We start from the raw sequence: 15,856 nt of genomic DNA on the forward strand, positions 1-15,856 counted from the left end.
GGGAATCACTTCCAAAATTGTTCCAATGCCCGTGTATAAATCCCATTTATTCTAAGCCTGTCTCAGTGATTCAGCAGATAAATAGGAATGGGTTACTTTATAGTTTAAATCTGCCAGTCTGGATTTAAAGCTGTTTACTTGCCTTGTGAGAAATCTTAAAATGATGGCACTAATATTTTGAGGGGAATTACAAAACGGAGACTAATTTTTTAAAGAAATACTGGCTGCTTTCCTTTTTGCCTTTCTTTTCCTATCCGCGGCTAAACACTTTAGTTGAAGTTTTCAATTTTGGGGGGGCTACAACCACATAGATAGACTCTCCTGCAATACCTACGCTTGCAATTCTGGCTGCAGTCTCTGCACAGGTTTTCCCCTTGTAATTCTTTCATTTAACAGGAATAATCAATGTTTCCACCTGAGATCCGCGGTAAAACCAGGTGCCCTTTGCAAAAAAACCGCATCTCCTCTCCTTAAGACAGTGTTTCTCAACCTTGGAAGCTTGAAGATGGGTGGACTTCAACTCCCAGAATCCCCCAGCCAGCAGCGCTGGCTGGGGGATTCTGGGAGTTGAAGTCCACCCATCTTCAAGCTACCAAGGTTGAGAAACACTGCCTTAAGAGGTCCTCCTTGTGCAAATCTAGTGCCGCCCCCCAATGCAGCCAATCCGCCACACGCCACTCATTGTCCACAAATCAGAATTGCAGCGTGGGGTAGCCGTGCTCCGAAAGGCTGCTGGGAACTGTAGTCACACGGCTCTCCTTTTGCCCCCCCCAGCCATAAAAATACATTCCTGGGTAGGATCAAGGGGAATTCTGGGAAGCTAAATAGTCTAAATAGACTTTTCTCTGCATACCTTCAAAAAGATAAGATTTCTGTCCAAGCCAAGAATAGATAGATCGTGGAGATTGCAAACATTTTTTATTATTATTATTTCTATTTTTTTTTTTTTTTGAATGTCTATTTAACGCACACGTACGCACCCGCCCTCTCAGGGCTCAGATGACGAACGCTCGTAATCCCACCTGGAAAACGTCACGAGATCCGTTTCTCCACCTAGTAGTTAATTGGTGCTCGGCGATTCACTCCTGATTGGCTGGTAGTAAAAAAAAGCACCTGCAGCTGAAAGCTATTTCAAGATTGCTGGGAAAAGAGCCTGGGACAATTAAAGGAATCGGTTTGGTTTGCAGGTTGTGCTACGACTTCTCCGAGAAATCGAAAAAATGATGGCAACGGTGAGTAGAAAAGTCAATGTATACATATATATATTTTCCTGGGATACAGAAGTGCTGATGTTGCGCAGCCGGGAAGAGATGAGAGTAACAGTTTTGCGGCTCGGCAACTTGAAAACGGGTGGAGAGTCCAACTCCTAGCATCTCCTAGCCAGCATGGGAGTTGGAGTCCACCCATCTTCGAGTTTGCGAAGTTGAAAAAAAAAAAAAACCCATTGGTTTAGAAGTTTGGTGTAAAACAAGTTTAAGCATTTTGTCAGAAGTGCAAAAGTTATACTGACGCTCGTATTAAAATACACTAAAGGGAACATTTATTGGATGTTGGTCAGATATCAATCAGAATAGAGCTGGAAGGAACCTTGGAGGTCATCTAGTCCAACCCCCTGCTCAAACAGGAGACCCTGCCTACACCATTTCAGAAAGGTGCCTGTCCAGTCTTTTCTTAAAAACCTCCAGTGATGAAGCACCTATAACTTCTGAAGGCAAAGCTGTTCCATTAGTTAATTGTTCTCACTGTTAGGAAGTTTCTCCTTAATTCCAGGTTGCTTCTCTCTTTGATTAGTTTCCATCCATTGTTTCTTTGTCTTGCCTTCTGATGCTTTGGAAAGTAAGTTGACCGCCTCTTCTTTGTGGCAGCCCCTCAAATACTGGAAGACTGCTATCATGTCACCCCCTAATTCTTCTTTTCTCTAGAATAGCCATACCCAATTCCTGCAAACATTCTTCATATGTGTTAGTCTCCAGGCCCTTAATTATCTTAGTTGCTCTTCTCTGCGCTTTTCCCAAAGTCTCAACAACTTTTTGGTAACGTAACCAAAACTGGATGCAATACTCCAAGTGTGCCTCACTAAGACTTGATCCAAGCTGGAAACAATTTTGGGTGGGAGACCCTTTGTGCTTTACAAGCTGGAGAAAGATACGCTAAGGTAGCCTCCTCCCTCTTCGACAGCCCTGGTGGGAGAGTCTATAGTACAGCGTTTTTTCAATTTTGGCAAGTTTAAAATGGGTGGACTTTGACTCTCAGAATTCTGGGAATTGAAGTCCACCCATCTTAAACTAACCACGGTTAAGAAACACGGCTATAGTATATGAGACACTGAGGGCAATTAACCCAGCCTGTCAGGTTGCTTTTCCACATTTTGATCCAATCCATTTTTAAAGTGTTGTGAATTGAATATTATCCTTATGTGTGTAATAGGATTATGGAATGAACAAAGATATTTATTTTCCACTGCTTTCACTAATTTCCTTAGCAAAACTTGGCTCCTCACTGTGAGAAAATATTGTCTCTTTTCTCTGCAGTGTGCACAAACTTTGTACTACGTGCCTTTGCATCAATGCTTTGTGTCAGATGTAAATGCCTTATTCTCTAATGTGTAAATAATGTATATATATGGAACATCAGGGGTTAACTTATTACTTGAGCTTTAATGTATTCATAATTTACCACTCCCATTCCTGGCTCCGCCCCTTGTATATAAAAGGAGCCATCCTCCCCATTTTCCTTGCTTCTATCTTGAATATTCAGCGAATATAGAATACCTATTATGATTAAAGAGAATTATATTTAAACCTATAACTTCTATTATCTTTATTGAGTCTGATCCTGAAAATATTGCAACAAGCTGGTAGCAGAGGATGGTTAATTGACTCAATAAGTAATTAAAAATGTCCAAGAAAGATAGGCCCAACACCAGGGCCTACAGCAAAGAAATAGAAACTGATCAAGAGATGATCAACGAATCCACTAATGCGATTTCGAGAGAATCCGAAGAATACACCACTGAAGAAGAAGAACTGATGAGTGAAAATAACGACCAGGAAGAAATCGAGATAGAAAATAACGAACTCAGGTCAGAAATATTAAAAATACTAAAAAGCCAAAAGAATGATGAAAGCCTCATCGCGGACCTCCAAGAGATGCTGAGGAACAGCGGAGCAGCGAGAGAGAAAAACATCATTAAAGAAAAACCCAAAGATCAAAAAACTGTGAGTGAAATGACTACTGAGAAAATAGTTGTAAAAAAGAAAAGATGTGACCCCGCGCGAAATTTTGAACGGCAGCCATCTTGGTTTCAACGAACTTCAAAAGAGAGTGAAGCAGAGCCAATCAAAACGCTCAGTTCAAAATTTCTGGCGCGAAAAACGCTATCAGACGAAGAAAGTGAAAAAGAAGTCTCAAACTCTTCAGATGAACCAAAATCAGAAAGTGAAGACGATTTAACAAAGTCTCAAGTAGAGTCAGCAATGAAAACACTTTTTGCTGCTTTTGGGCCAAGATTGAAAATTTCTAAGACATCAACGAAGAAGCAAGCAATCAAACCGACAACTCAAGACCTGCACGCTCCCATCCTGACTTCGAAAACGACGACACCCGAGCCCAGAGAGCCATGCCGATTCCGTCCTACACAGCAGACAGAATCGAGTGCCAGCACACACAAGAGAAAGAGAAGAACCGCCGCCATCACCAAAGCCCCAAAAACCGAGCCAGAGACCGACTCATCTGAAGAGGAGCGGATCGAGAGAGCTGAAATGGAGAGAACCTTCCACAACGGCGCCAAAGAAGAAATGAGCAACGCGCATGTGCAAAACTACGTAGACGGCCCCGAAAGACTTGAACTGGCCAGAGAACCGCGCAGACTCGTTACAAGCATCCCAATGCCGTTCTGTAATTTCCTGCACTTGAGAGACCACGGACTGCCTCAGGTTGTAAGTAATGGACAGAATAATGTGGGGAACTTACCCAGTGACTTCCCAAAACTTAGAGTTGATGGCATTAATTTACAAGAGTGGTACCAACAGCTTCAGGTTATTTTTATGAAAGAAAATTTACTATTCTTTATAACTAGTCCTCCAAGAAGACCTTGGACTTTAAAAATAGACTGTTTACATCATAGAGCATTTTTCATAATAATTTCTAGCGTGTCTCCTGCAATGTATCATAGCATCAAACCAAACCTAACTGTATCAGAAATAATTCAATGCATGTTTAATCTATTTCACAGCGATAGCGTAGCCACAACCACAAGAATGTCTAAGGATTTCTTTTCTTCTAGAGTGAAACCAGGGGTTTCTATAAGTGAACATTTGATAAATCTAAACAAAATAAGAGCTGAGCTGCAATTGAGGGGGGAAGTGATTTCAGATCAAACTATGAAAAGTGTTATTATCAATTCACTTGATCCATCATGGGATAGCTTTATGTCACACTTAGATACCATTAATTTGGGATATTTATCAATAGAAAGTCTATCTAACAAATTGATAGCAGAAGACAATTCAAGAAAAAATCGTTCCGATAACCAAACAGAACACAAATCTTTTAGGAAAGTAGTCTTTCAAGATAAATATAATGAGGCCTTTAGATGCCACAATTGTGGATCCAGGGAACACAGTAAAAGAGACTGTCCCAAAGTCCCAAGGGAGAGACATAGGCCAGAATATAGGAGCAAATACAATTACAGACAATCTTCCACAGATAGACACAAATATAGAAGCCCACCAAACTACAGAGAAAGTAGAGGGGGTAGAGAAAATTCAAAAGAGAGAAAATCTGGGTCACTAAATGGGCTAAATAAACAAGACAGCACCAAAACACAACAAGATGAGAACAATAATTGGCTTATTGATTCTGGTGCAACAAATCACACCACTAATAACAAAAGTATATTATCTTCATTTACAGAAGATAAGTTTGTGATAAAGGTAGCTAATCAAGAAAAGGTTCAAGTATTAGGCAGAGGAAATGTGACCTTGCCTGGTTTAGGGAAAATAGAGGGGGTATTATTAATCCCAGAAATACCTCACAACATACTAAGTGCTATAAAACTAAGCAGAGAATCTGACATCAATATAGTTTTCTCAAAGGGGAAAGCAACTATAGAAAAGAACAAAACAAATATAGGCACTGTGATGATAAAAGGGGGTCTACCCTATCTGATAACCAAAGAAAGATGGTTACATAACATTGATTCAAATATGGAAGATTGTATTGAAGCAGATGATGAAAATGTCAATAACAGTGACAATGATGAATGTAAAATAACTCATGATAACAAAAATACACACAATGAGAAGAAACCAAAAATAGGTAAACCAATTCATGATGAGTGTGCTCATATCTTACACAGGAAGTTAGGACATGCAAGCTTTCCTGTAGTACAAAAAATGACTGAACACGCAGAAGATGTAAAAATAAAAAATTGTGAAAATTATTTAGAATGCTCAGTATGTAAATCCACCAAACTAAAAACCAGTCCTAGACCAAAAAAATCTAACAGATCAACTAACAATATTTTTGATTTGGTACATATGGACTTAGTTGGTCCATTAACTCCATCAATTACCTATAGAAAACGTTACTTCCTAACAATAGTGGATGATTACAGTCGCTATGGTTTTGTTTACACATTAAAGCACAAGGATGAAACCTTTCAGAAATTTAAGGAATTCTACAAACGCATAGAAACACAACATAATATCAGAATAAAACAAATTATGACAGATAGGGGATGTGAATTCATGTCTAAAGAATTCTCCCAATGGTTAAAGGATAGAGGGATGCTACATTTCACGTCCAATCCATTTTCTGCCTTTCAAAATGGGATTGCAGAGAGAAAGAACTCCACACTACAAACCATGATTAGATGCACATTAGAGGATGCTGGTTTAGGCAAACAATTTTGGTCAGAAGCCTTACATTATTCAAATTACACTCAAAATAGAACATGGTCCAGTATTGTGAATAAGACACCATATGAGGTGATGTACAATAGAAAACCTAAATTAGCACACATGCACATATTTGGAGTTACTGCAGACGTGCACATACCTAAACAATTGAGGAGAAAGGGAGAAAACGTATCCAGGAGATTAAGATTCATGGGATACGAAACTGGAACCAAAGGGTACAGATTCATCGATAATAATAACAAATTTATAGTATCCAGAACAGCTGTGTTTCATGAGCAGGCCAATTGGTCTAAGTTGCACCTTAATGAAATTTTTCCTAATAAAAGCAAAGATAATATACCTTGCGAGGAAGGAACAACAGAAAATCAAAATATTAGCAAAAGTAAGAACAAAACCAAAACTTGGACAAATAGTCAGCATAAAATAAAGACAGACACATTAACTAAAAAGGAAGCCAGATATTTGCATGACAACCATAGCAAACCTGAAAGAAATATTAGAAATAATAGAAACCAAATACCAAATAAATACAAAGATTATATTATGCATATGGATGGGGAACAAATAACACCTAATACATATGAGGAAGTATTGAAACTTCCCCGTGAAGAAAGAGAAAAATGGGAACTAGCTATGGAAAAAGAAATGAAAAGTTTACAAGGATTAAATGTATTCACACCTGCGATCGCACCTAAGGATAAAACAATTATAGGTACCAGGTGGATTTATAAAATTAAGAATTTAGAAGGAGGTAATACCTTATACAAGGCCAGACTAGTTGCACAAGGTTATGCACAAAAATATCCAGAAGACTATACTGACACATATTCACCCACAGTGAGAACAGAGAGTGTCAAAACAGCTCTTGTAGTAGCATCTGCACTCAATCTAGACGTGTTTCAATATGACATACAGACTGCATACTTACATGCAAAATTAGATAAGGAAATATATGTAAGAGCACCACACAGTCAATACACTAATAAGAACGAAATTTGGTTACTAAATAAGAGTCTGTACGGATTGAAGCAATCTGGCAAAAGATGGTACGATTGTTTGGTAAAAGTACTAAAGACCATGGATTTCAACGCCACCACTGCTGATAACTGTTTCTTTGTAAAAAAGAGTAATGATCATATTGAATTTGTATTAATTTATGTGGATGATATTTTATATATTGGAAAGCATAAAGAGAGCAGGGAAATCTTTGTAAATAAATTAAACGAACACTTCTCATTGAAATCACTAGGTAGAGTGAATAAATACCTTGGTGTACAAATTAACAAAACAAAAAGGGGATTCAAACTTACTCAGAAAGATAAAATCATTGAACTCCTAAACAAATGTAACTTAAATAATGCCAAAACATGTGACACACCTATGCAAACTGATTTTCTTAGAAACAATGATGAATCTTCCCCTGAGTTTAAAGACAACACATTTTACAGATCAATTATAGGTTCACTCCTTTATATATCTAATTGGACTAGGCCAGATATTGCATTACCTCTCAATTTATTGTCAAGATATGTTAGCAAACCAACCTTGTATCATTGGGAAGCTGTCAAAAGAATTTTAAGATATCTGAAAAGTACATTAGATTTTTGTTTAATATTGGAACCCAATAATGACAAAGAACCAAAAATTACTTGTTATGCTGATGCAGATTGGGCCGGTGATACATCATGCAGAAAGAGTACCTCTGGTTATGTTTTTCTATTGAACGATTGTCCAGTTTACTGGTATACTGGTAAACAAGAACTGGTAGCCACCTCTACCACAGAAGCAGAATATGTTTGCTTGTCTAAAGCTGCAAATAACCTTGTATGGTTCAATGATTTGATCACAGATGTTTGGAAGAAACCTACTTTACCCTTTATTATGCATGAAGATAATAAAGCGGCCATTGAAATTTCTAGATCCGATGCAATTGGACAAAGGTCCAGGCATATTGATATAAAATTTAAGCACGTGAGACAACTATCTCAAGACGGATTCATCAAAGCAATACATTGTGATACTTCTGAACAATTAGCTGACATATTAACAAAACCCTTACCTTCTAAACAACACAAATATTTAACTTCTAAATTATATGTATTATATTGTCCTGAATCTGAATGTAACTGGTGTTGTATAACGAACCGGCATTTAGAGGGGGATTTGTCAGATGTAAATGCCTTATTCTCTAATGTGTAAATAATGTATATATATGGAACATCAGGGGTTAACTTATTACTTGAGCTTTAATGTATTCATAATTTACCACTCCCATTCCTGGCTCCGCCCCTTGTATATAAAAGGAGCCATCCTCCCCATTTTCCTTGCTTCTATCTTGAATATTCAGCGAATATAGAATGCCTATTATGATTAAAGAGAATTATATTTAAACCTATAACTTCTATTATCTTTATTGAGTCTGATCCTGAAAATATTGCAACACTTTGTATTTACAAAACTATTTGAAATTGCCCCAATTACTTGATCTCCTGAGTTTCAATACAGCTTAAGTCTCATACTGAATTGCAAGCTCATTTTTCTTTTCCTTACATAAACTTTTTATGGAAAGCTGTTTGTACTGAGCTTCATGTATACTAGTTTTTCTAGCTAGGATAACTTTATTCATAAGCAATTAAGTTTACAGGAGCTTAGCCTAAACAAAACAAGCTTCACACATTATGCTAAAGTTTAATTTGTGTTTGCTTAGCTTTGATTTAATATGTGCAACCCAAATATTTGTAAGGCTTGCAAAATACAAATTATAATGGAATGTGGGAAGGACCTTGAAATGCAGAATGAAGAAAGGCTGCCTAGGCCAGGGGTCTCCAACCTTGGCAACTTTAAGAGCTGTGGACTTCAACTCCCAGAATTCCTCAGCTTTGCTGGCTGAGGCGTTCTGGGAGTTGAAGTCCACAAGTCTTAAAGTTGCCAAGGTTGGAGACCCCTGATCTAGTCAATTGTGGTTTATTCATGAAACCATGTGAAATCACAGTGTGTGAGAATTTAGCTATGGTCTACAGTAGAGATGGAAAATTTGTGGAAACTCAAGCTGGTGGAAAAACAATCTTGGGTTTCTGGGAAAACATGTCCAGAATTTGAAATACGTGTAATTTATTTTAAAATAACATCTTGTGCCTTGTGTCTTTTAATCTATAAAAATAAAAAGGGAAGCACATATAAGCACAAAGGAGGAACGAGTGCTTTTTTTTGCATGAAAAGAGACGTTCTCCTAAAAAAAAATGAACTGGAAAAGTACTTAACGGTAGTACAATGCCTGCTGCTCAGATAAATCCTATAAATTGCTTTCCATAGACATTTTATATAAAGAAAAAAAGAAAAACCAAGCTTTGCTCTTCTTCTTTTTTTTAGGAACTGGTTGCTCATATGAAAATCAAGTCTGGCGATTGCATCAAAGTGAAAGGCAAGATAGAATTAGATGCCAAAAGGTTTGTCATTAATAGAATTAACATTACAAAAGAATATTAGGTTGGATGGATATTGGGTTGAATTCATTCTGTAATAAAGGGACACTGAATCCATTTTTGTTCAGTGGATAGTTGGACCTGTACATGTCCTTTAAATTATCATTTGTTGTAATTTTTTTGGAGAACCCGGTAGTTTTTTTAAAAAAAAATGTAACAATGAATTGTCTTTGCATGATTATATGATATTCCCGTTAATGAATGCCAAATAATATAAAATCCTTCAAGCACCATTTAAAACACATAGAAAATGAAGCATATTGGTCTTTGACTTGGAAAAAAAAGCCTGAGCTTGGAATTGTTCTGCAATTCAGATATTTTTGCATGTGCATGTGGAGTACAAGGACAGTGTTTTTCAAAGTTGCCAACTTTAAGATGTGTGGACTTCAACTCCCATGTTTGCCCGCTGGGGAAATTCTGGGAGCTGATGAAGTCTGCATATTTCATGCTGATATTGGAAAAATACTGAACCAGGGAAGGCAGGGAGTTAAAATTTGCCAGGCATATAGAATAAGAATGTGAACATATTTTTGCACATCAGGTCTAATCTTTGAGTCAAAGGTCCAACATTTATTCATAAATTGGTTATTTCTGGATCAGATCCCAAATTACTCTCATCATTGTGTAAGCTATTTTAATGCAGGAGTCTCCAACCTTGGCAACTTTAAGCCTGGAGGACTTCAACTCCCAGAATTCCGCCAGGCTTAAAGTTGCCAAGGTTGGAGACCCCTGTTCTAATGCAACCAGATTGTATTTTCTAGTCCAGAGGAGAAAGGGATAATCCTTTCCTGTGTACTTGAGAAATAAAAATGAAAGTCCCAGAGTAGCCTTTGTAAGTAGGACTGCTCTGGACATCTCCTCTTTATGGTTTCTTTTTTTATATTTGCACGTGTACCGTGGATGTAGAGGTCTGAATGTGACCATAGATTTCTTGGGCTGTCTACTAATGATCAAAACTTGTCCTTTCCAGTTTTGCCATCAACCTGGGCCAGAATGAATCTGAACTGGTCCTTCACTTCAACCCTCGCTTCGAGAGTTACGGGGATGTTAGGACCATTATTTGCAATTCCAAAACGTGTGGCGAATGGGGAATGGAAGTCAGGGAGGCAGCATTCCCTTTCCAACAGGGGGAAGAATTCAAGGTAAGAAAAACTGTTGGCCTCCCCTCCACTTGGTATCTTCCAGATACCAAAACCCCAGCATGGCTATCGGACCCGGAGGGGCACCAGGTTGAGAAGAACTGAACTCTACAACTAATCACAATAAAAGCAAAGTAGCTTACCTCAAGATAAACAGAAAGGTTGACATCTTTGGACAAGATTGGGGTGGTGGCTGTATTGGAAGGAATGGCTTTGCTTGAAACCAATTCATGACTTGTGGATTGATTAAATAAGTTTTTTTTTTTTTTTTAAAAAATGGTGTTTTACCATTATGAGAATGCCGTTCTGAATTTACATGACCTGGCAAGCTAATTTGCCAATTGCCTTCGATGGTGTCTAAAGTTGGATATTTGCTTTCTTGGAAGTGGTAGCTTTTAACCGAGGTTTGCTGTATTTACTTACTTGATTTATACCCTAGCTCAGGGATGGCGAACCTTTTTGGCACCGAGTGCATGTGCACCATAAACCCAGAAGACAAACAGGCAAGGCCACACGTGCCGGGCGACATGGCTTCGCGGGCCACTTTGGGCACATTTGCCATAGGTTTGCCATCACGGCCCTAGCTGATGAACATTCACGGGAGCTAACGAAATGTTTTGGTTTTAAGGCTCCAATCTTTATTTGTGTGTGTGTGCATAGTCTTTATGTGTGCCTTCAAGTCAGCCTTTGGCTCCTGGTTGACTACTCAGAAGAAATCCTGGTAGTTTTCTTGGCAAGGGTTTGGAAGAGGTTTGCTCTTGCCTGTTTCCCAGGGCTTGAGAGGAGGAGACCGGCCCAAAATTACGCAACTGGCTTTGTGCCCAGAAGAAGGCACTAGAACTTGCAGTCTCCCGATTTCTAGCCTAATGCCTCAAGAATGACACCAAACAGATGCACTCTTTCTTGCGAACTTTCTAGCATCTTAATATAATAAACTATATCTCAAGAGACTTTCTTTTTCATTTCTTCCAGCTCTTTGTCTGCTTTGATGCCAAACAAATCACTGTGAAAATGCACAAGGGGGAAGAACTCAAGTTCCCAAATCGACTGGAAATAGATACAGCAGAATACTTCTCCATTGTTGGCGATGTGAGAATTAAAACTGTCAAATTTGATTGAGCCCATCCCTGGTTATGAAGCCCGAAATAAAACTTGCATGAATAAAGTTGAGACTATCCTTGCCTGATTCCATCGTTCAGTCTTTGCTCGTCCGTACAAATTGCTGGTTTATATTTTATTTGCATGCAGTAATTCCAATTTTGCTTCCTGTTCAAATATGAAGAAATGTCTGGTAGAATCTTTTGACACTAATTCTGTGAAGGCATCAAATGCAGATGCAGTTCATGAAAACCTATGCCTTAAATAAAAGAATTAGTTTTCAAAGATGCCACCAGACTATTCCTAAATTTTGGCTGCCTGGGAGAGCAGAGTTAAGAAGCAAATCTCTTCTTACACCGTCTAGCTATGAAACTTCTTGGGTTAACTTGAGTTTGGACAAATTCAAACCAAATGGGCAATTTTACTTAGCCAACAGAGTTTGCCTAAAAGGAAGCAAGGAGTCCAAGGTTGCTGTGTTACACCTCATGGCTGGGGCTGCTGGTGAATTACAAGTTCCATACTCCTGGGCCCAGTGTATATTTTGAATGACATGATGCAGGAAGAGTCAACTACCTATAGAGTAGTTTGCCTGTAATAGGAATCACTAGATGTGAATTCAGTGAGGTTTCTTATAGCTTCCTTATAGTTTATTGAATAGAATAACAGATTTGGAAGGGAACTTGGAGGTCTTCTAGTCAAACCGCCTGCCTCGGCAGGAAGCCCTACACCACTTCAGACAAATGGTTATCCAACATCTTAAAACTCCCAGTGTTGGAGCATTCACAACTTCTGGAGGCAAGTTGTTCCACTGATTAATTGTTCTAGCTGTCAGGAAATTTCTCTTTAGTTCTAAGTTGCTTCTCTCCTTGATTAGTTTCCACCCATTGCTACTTGTCCTACCCTCAGGTGCTTTGGAGAATAGTTTGACTCCCTCTTCTTTGTGGCAGCCCCTGAGATATTGGAAGACTGCTATCATGTCTCCAAAGTCCTTCTTTTCATTAAACTAGACATACCCAGTTCCTGCAACTGTTCTTCATATGTTTTAGCTTCCAGTCCCCTAATCATCTTTGTTGCTCTTCTCTGCACTCTTTCTAGAGTATAAATATTGTGTGTTCTCCTCATGCCTTCTTGCCATTCTCTCCCCCCCCTTCCCCCAAATCTTGTGAAAAAGGTTAGCCTGAGGCCCTGCAATCTCCATAGCAGAGTGGAGATACGAACCGTGGTCTTGATGTTAAGTCTATTCCCTATCACTCACAAACTATTGACCCCTGACAGTGCTGAATTTCTACAGAGGCCACACTAGGCCTGTATACCAATAATAAAATAGTTTGCTTAGGTTTGGCCTAGAAGATTGGGTCACTCCAACCTTAGTTGTAAATCATGGCTTATGGTTTGGTACATCGTTAGAATATTTGCAGCTCAGGGTAAACAATGTGTGGTGCTTGATACTTTCTGAGTTTAGTGGTTTGCTTGCAGATATTTCATTATCCACCTAAGAAGCAACATCTGGCATTCCTCATTTTTTTTTCTTTTTTAATTTGATTTATATGCCGCCCTTCTCTGAAGACTCAGGGCGGCTTACAATGCGTTAAGCAATAGCCTTCATCCTTTTGTATATTTATACAAAGTCAGCTTATTGCCCCCACAAACTGGGTCCTCATTTCACCTACCTTAGAAAGGATGGAAGGCTGAGTCAACCTTGAGCCTTGGAGAGATTCGAACCCTGCAGTAATTGCAGGCAGCTGTTCTTAATAAGCTTAATAACGGTGCCTTAAACCCCTGTACTACCAAGACTCTTCATTTGATAATGAAGCATCTGTGAGAAAACTCTATACCAAGTTTGGTATATGTTACGATATTTTCAGGATCAGACTCAATAAATAAGTTGAGAGAAGTTCAAATAAAGCACTGTTTATTTACAGAAGGCATTCTATATTCACTGAATAATCACAGATAGAAGCACAGAAGGAATGCATACAGCTCCTTATATATACAAGGGGTGGAGCTAGATATGGGAGTGGTGAAATATGAATATATTAAGTAGTGAAGAATAAGTTAACCCCTGATACCCTGGTCATGTACTATTTACATAATGAAGAATAAGGCATTTACTTGTGACAGTATATATGGAAAGCCAGCTAATTATGGCTTGTGTAACCAACAATTAATACTTAACCGGTATGAAGCTGAACTAATTCTGGCTTGCCCTTTACTCACCCCACCACTGGCTTCTGGTGGTTCATTCTGCCAATGAAATCCTAGTAGTTCTGTTGTTTGAACCCCATTCTATAAAGCAGAAGAAACCACATTTCCCCCCATGAATGGGTGTCTGAGGGAAACTCCAAGGTTTATGGAAGATAACAAAATTGATTATGGGCTAACAGACTTGGAAGGGACCTTGCAGGTCATCTAGTCCAACCCCCTGCCCAAGCAGGAGGAGACCCTACATCTGCCTCTACCTAGCATCAAACTCACAACCTCCTGATTGTGAGGCAAGAGCCCTACCTCTAGGCCACCATAGACAGACAATTAAGTGATTTATTCCTAGTGACCCCGTAGGTGTTCTCCATGATGATCTATCCTTAACTTGGTCCCTCAGATTTTGCAAAGGTTCTCTCATCACCACTGTGTCCATCCCACTTCCTGCTGGTCCTATTTTCGTCCACTTTTCCCAGTATCGGAGCTTTCTGTAGAGAGTTAGATTCTTACAATGTGTCCAAAGCAGGGTAATTCAAACCTGATCATTTATTTTATACGTCCAGCGAGAACTCTTTGAGTTGATTTGTTTCTCAATCCTGGGGGTAATTTTAAGATGTGTGGATTTCAACTCCTTATGCTGGCTGGGGAATTCTGGGAGTTGGAGTCCACACATCTTCAAAGTTGCCAAGGTTGAAAAATACTCTCTTAGGTTATCCATTGTTTTCTTGGCTGTCCACCAGTCCTCAGAAATATTCTCCAACATCAAAATTCAAAGACCCTTCGAAAACAGGAGGAGGCAGTCTTTCCAAGCCTACTTATTGGGGGGGAGTTGTTTCTTCAAAACAGGTAGTCCTCGACTTACAAGAGTTCATTTAGTGACCAAAGCTACAACGGCACTGAAAAAAAGGGACTGTTGGGACCGTTTTTCAGAGTTACGACCTTTGCAAGCATCCGCATGGTCAGGTGATCAAAATTTGGATGCTTGGAAACTGGTTCATATTTATGAGGCTTGCAGGGTCCCAGGGTCGGGTTTCAAAACCCGTCGCTACTGGTTTGCTCGGCGCACGCAATGCTTCTACGCATGTGCAGAAGTATCCAGGCGGGTGGGCGGAGCCTCCGCTGCTACTGATTCACCCGATCTGGAGCGAACCGGTAGCCACCCACCACTGATGCGATCCCCTTTTGCGACCTCCACTTAGTAACAGTGTACAGAGGGACCTTGGAGATCATCTAGTCCAACCCTCTGCTCATGCAGGAGACCTATACTAGGGATTTGAACCGCCGAACAAGCTCAGCATCTTAGCCACTGAGCCTCCTGACAGGCAAAGTCAAGGGGGGGGGAGGCCAGCTTCACTTAACGACAAGGTTAGCAACTTGTCAACTGCCGCGATTCACTTAACAACCGTGGCAAGAAAAGGTCGTAAAAGGGGGCAAAACTCCACCAACGTCTCGCTGAACAACAGAAACGTTGGGCTCCATTGCGGTAAATCGAGGACTATCTATTTCCAATTTCCCTCACAGAAGAAAGAAAGAAAAAAAAAAGCCTAAAACGCGGGAAAGAAGCGCTCCGTCTTTGACCGGTGTAGCCAATTTGGCCCAATCGCAGCTCCAAGGCCACTTGGCTCAGGTGCACCGGTGGGAGGAGTCAAAGTCTTAAGCGCGGGTAGCGGCTCCGCGTAGGTGGGAGCGGGTGAGCGGAAAGATCAAAGGCAAGGGGCGGGGAAATCCCGAGAATTCTAGTGTGAGGATTCTAGGTGGGCGTGGCCAGCGGCTGGTTGGGCGGGGAGGCTTGGCCTCCTATGAAAGGGAGGGGTCGATTTCGATTTTTTTTCCTCCTGTGCAGTGGCGCCCGTGTCATCCTCCGCGTGTCTGAACGCGCTCTGCCTTTCTCTTTCCACCAGCCGGGTCTGGAGGTTTTGCTTCTGGTTTTGGGTATATATATATAGTTAAACGGGGTTTCTCTCTCGGTTTTCAATCTGGTTTGTTGAATGGCTCCGGGTTTTCTCTTTGCCTTAGA

General features: G+C 39.9%; 1 protein-coding gene across 1 annotated transcript; it reads left to right on the top strand.

Annotated features, from left to right (window-relative positions):
* The first annotated feature begins 1,046 nt into the window (after positions 1–1,046).
* Positions 1,047–11,693, top strand: LOC139309348 (galectin-1-like). Its single transcript, XM_070933408.1, has 4 exons — positions 1,047–1,232; positions 9,291–9,367; positions 10,374–10,545; positions 11,515–11,693. The coding sequence occupies exons 1-4, from the start codon at positions 1,221–1,223 to the stop codon at positions 11,659–11,661; spliced, it is 408 nt and encodes a 135-aa protein (XP_070789509.1). The 5' UTR covers positions 1,047–1,220; the 3' UTR covers positions 11,662–11,693.
* Positions 11,694–15,856: the final 4,163 nt, after the last annotated feature.

Source organism: Pituophis catenifer, unplaced genomic scaffold, assembly GCF_029215685.1.
Source record: "Pituophis catenifer annectens isolate HBS135680 unplaced genomic scaffold, rPitCat1.0.hap2 SCAF_2, whole genome shotgun sequence".
NCBI lineage: Eukaryota > Metazoa > Chordata > Lepidosauria > Squamata > Colubridae > Pituophis > Pituophis catenifer.

Coding starts and splice junctions, on each gene's coding strand:
- LOC139309348 (XM_070933408.1), top strand. Junction 9,368..10,373: donor ATAGAATTAGATGCCAAAAG/GTTTGTCATTAA, acceptor TGTCCTTTCCAG/TTTTGCCATCAACCTGGGCC. Junction 10,546..11,514: donor AACAGGGGGAAGAATTCAAG/GTAAGAAAAACT, acceptor CATTTCTTCCAG/CTCTTTGTCTGCTTTGATGC.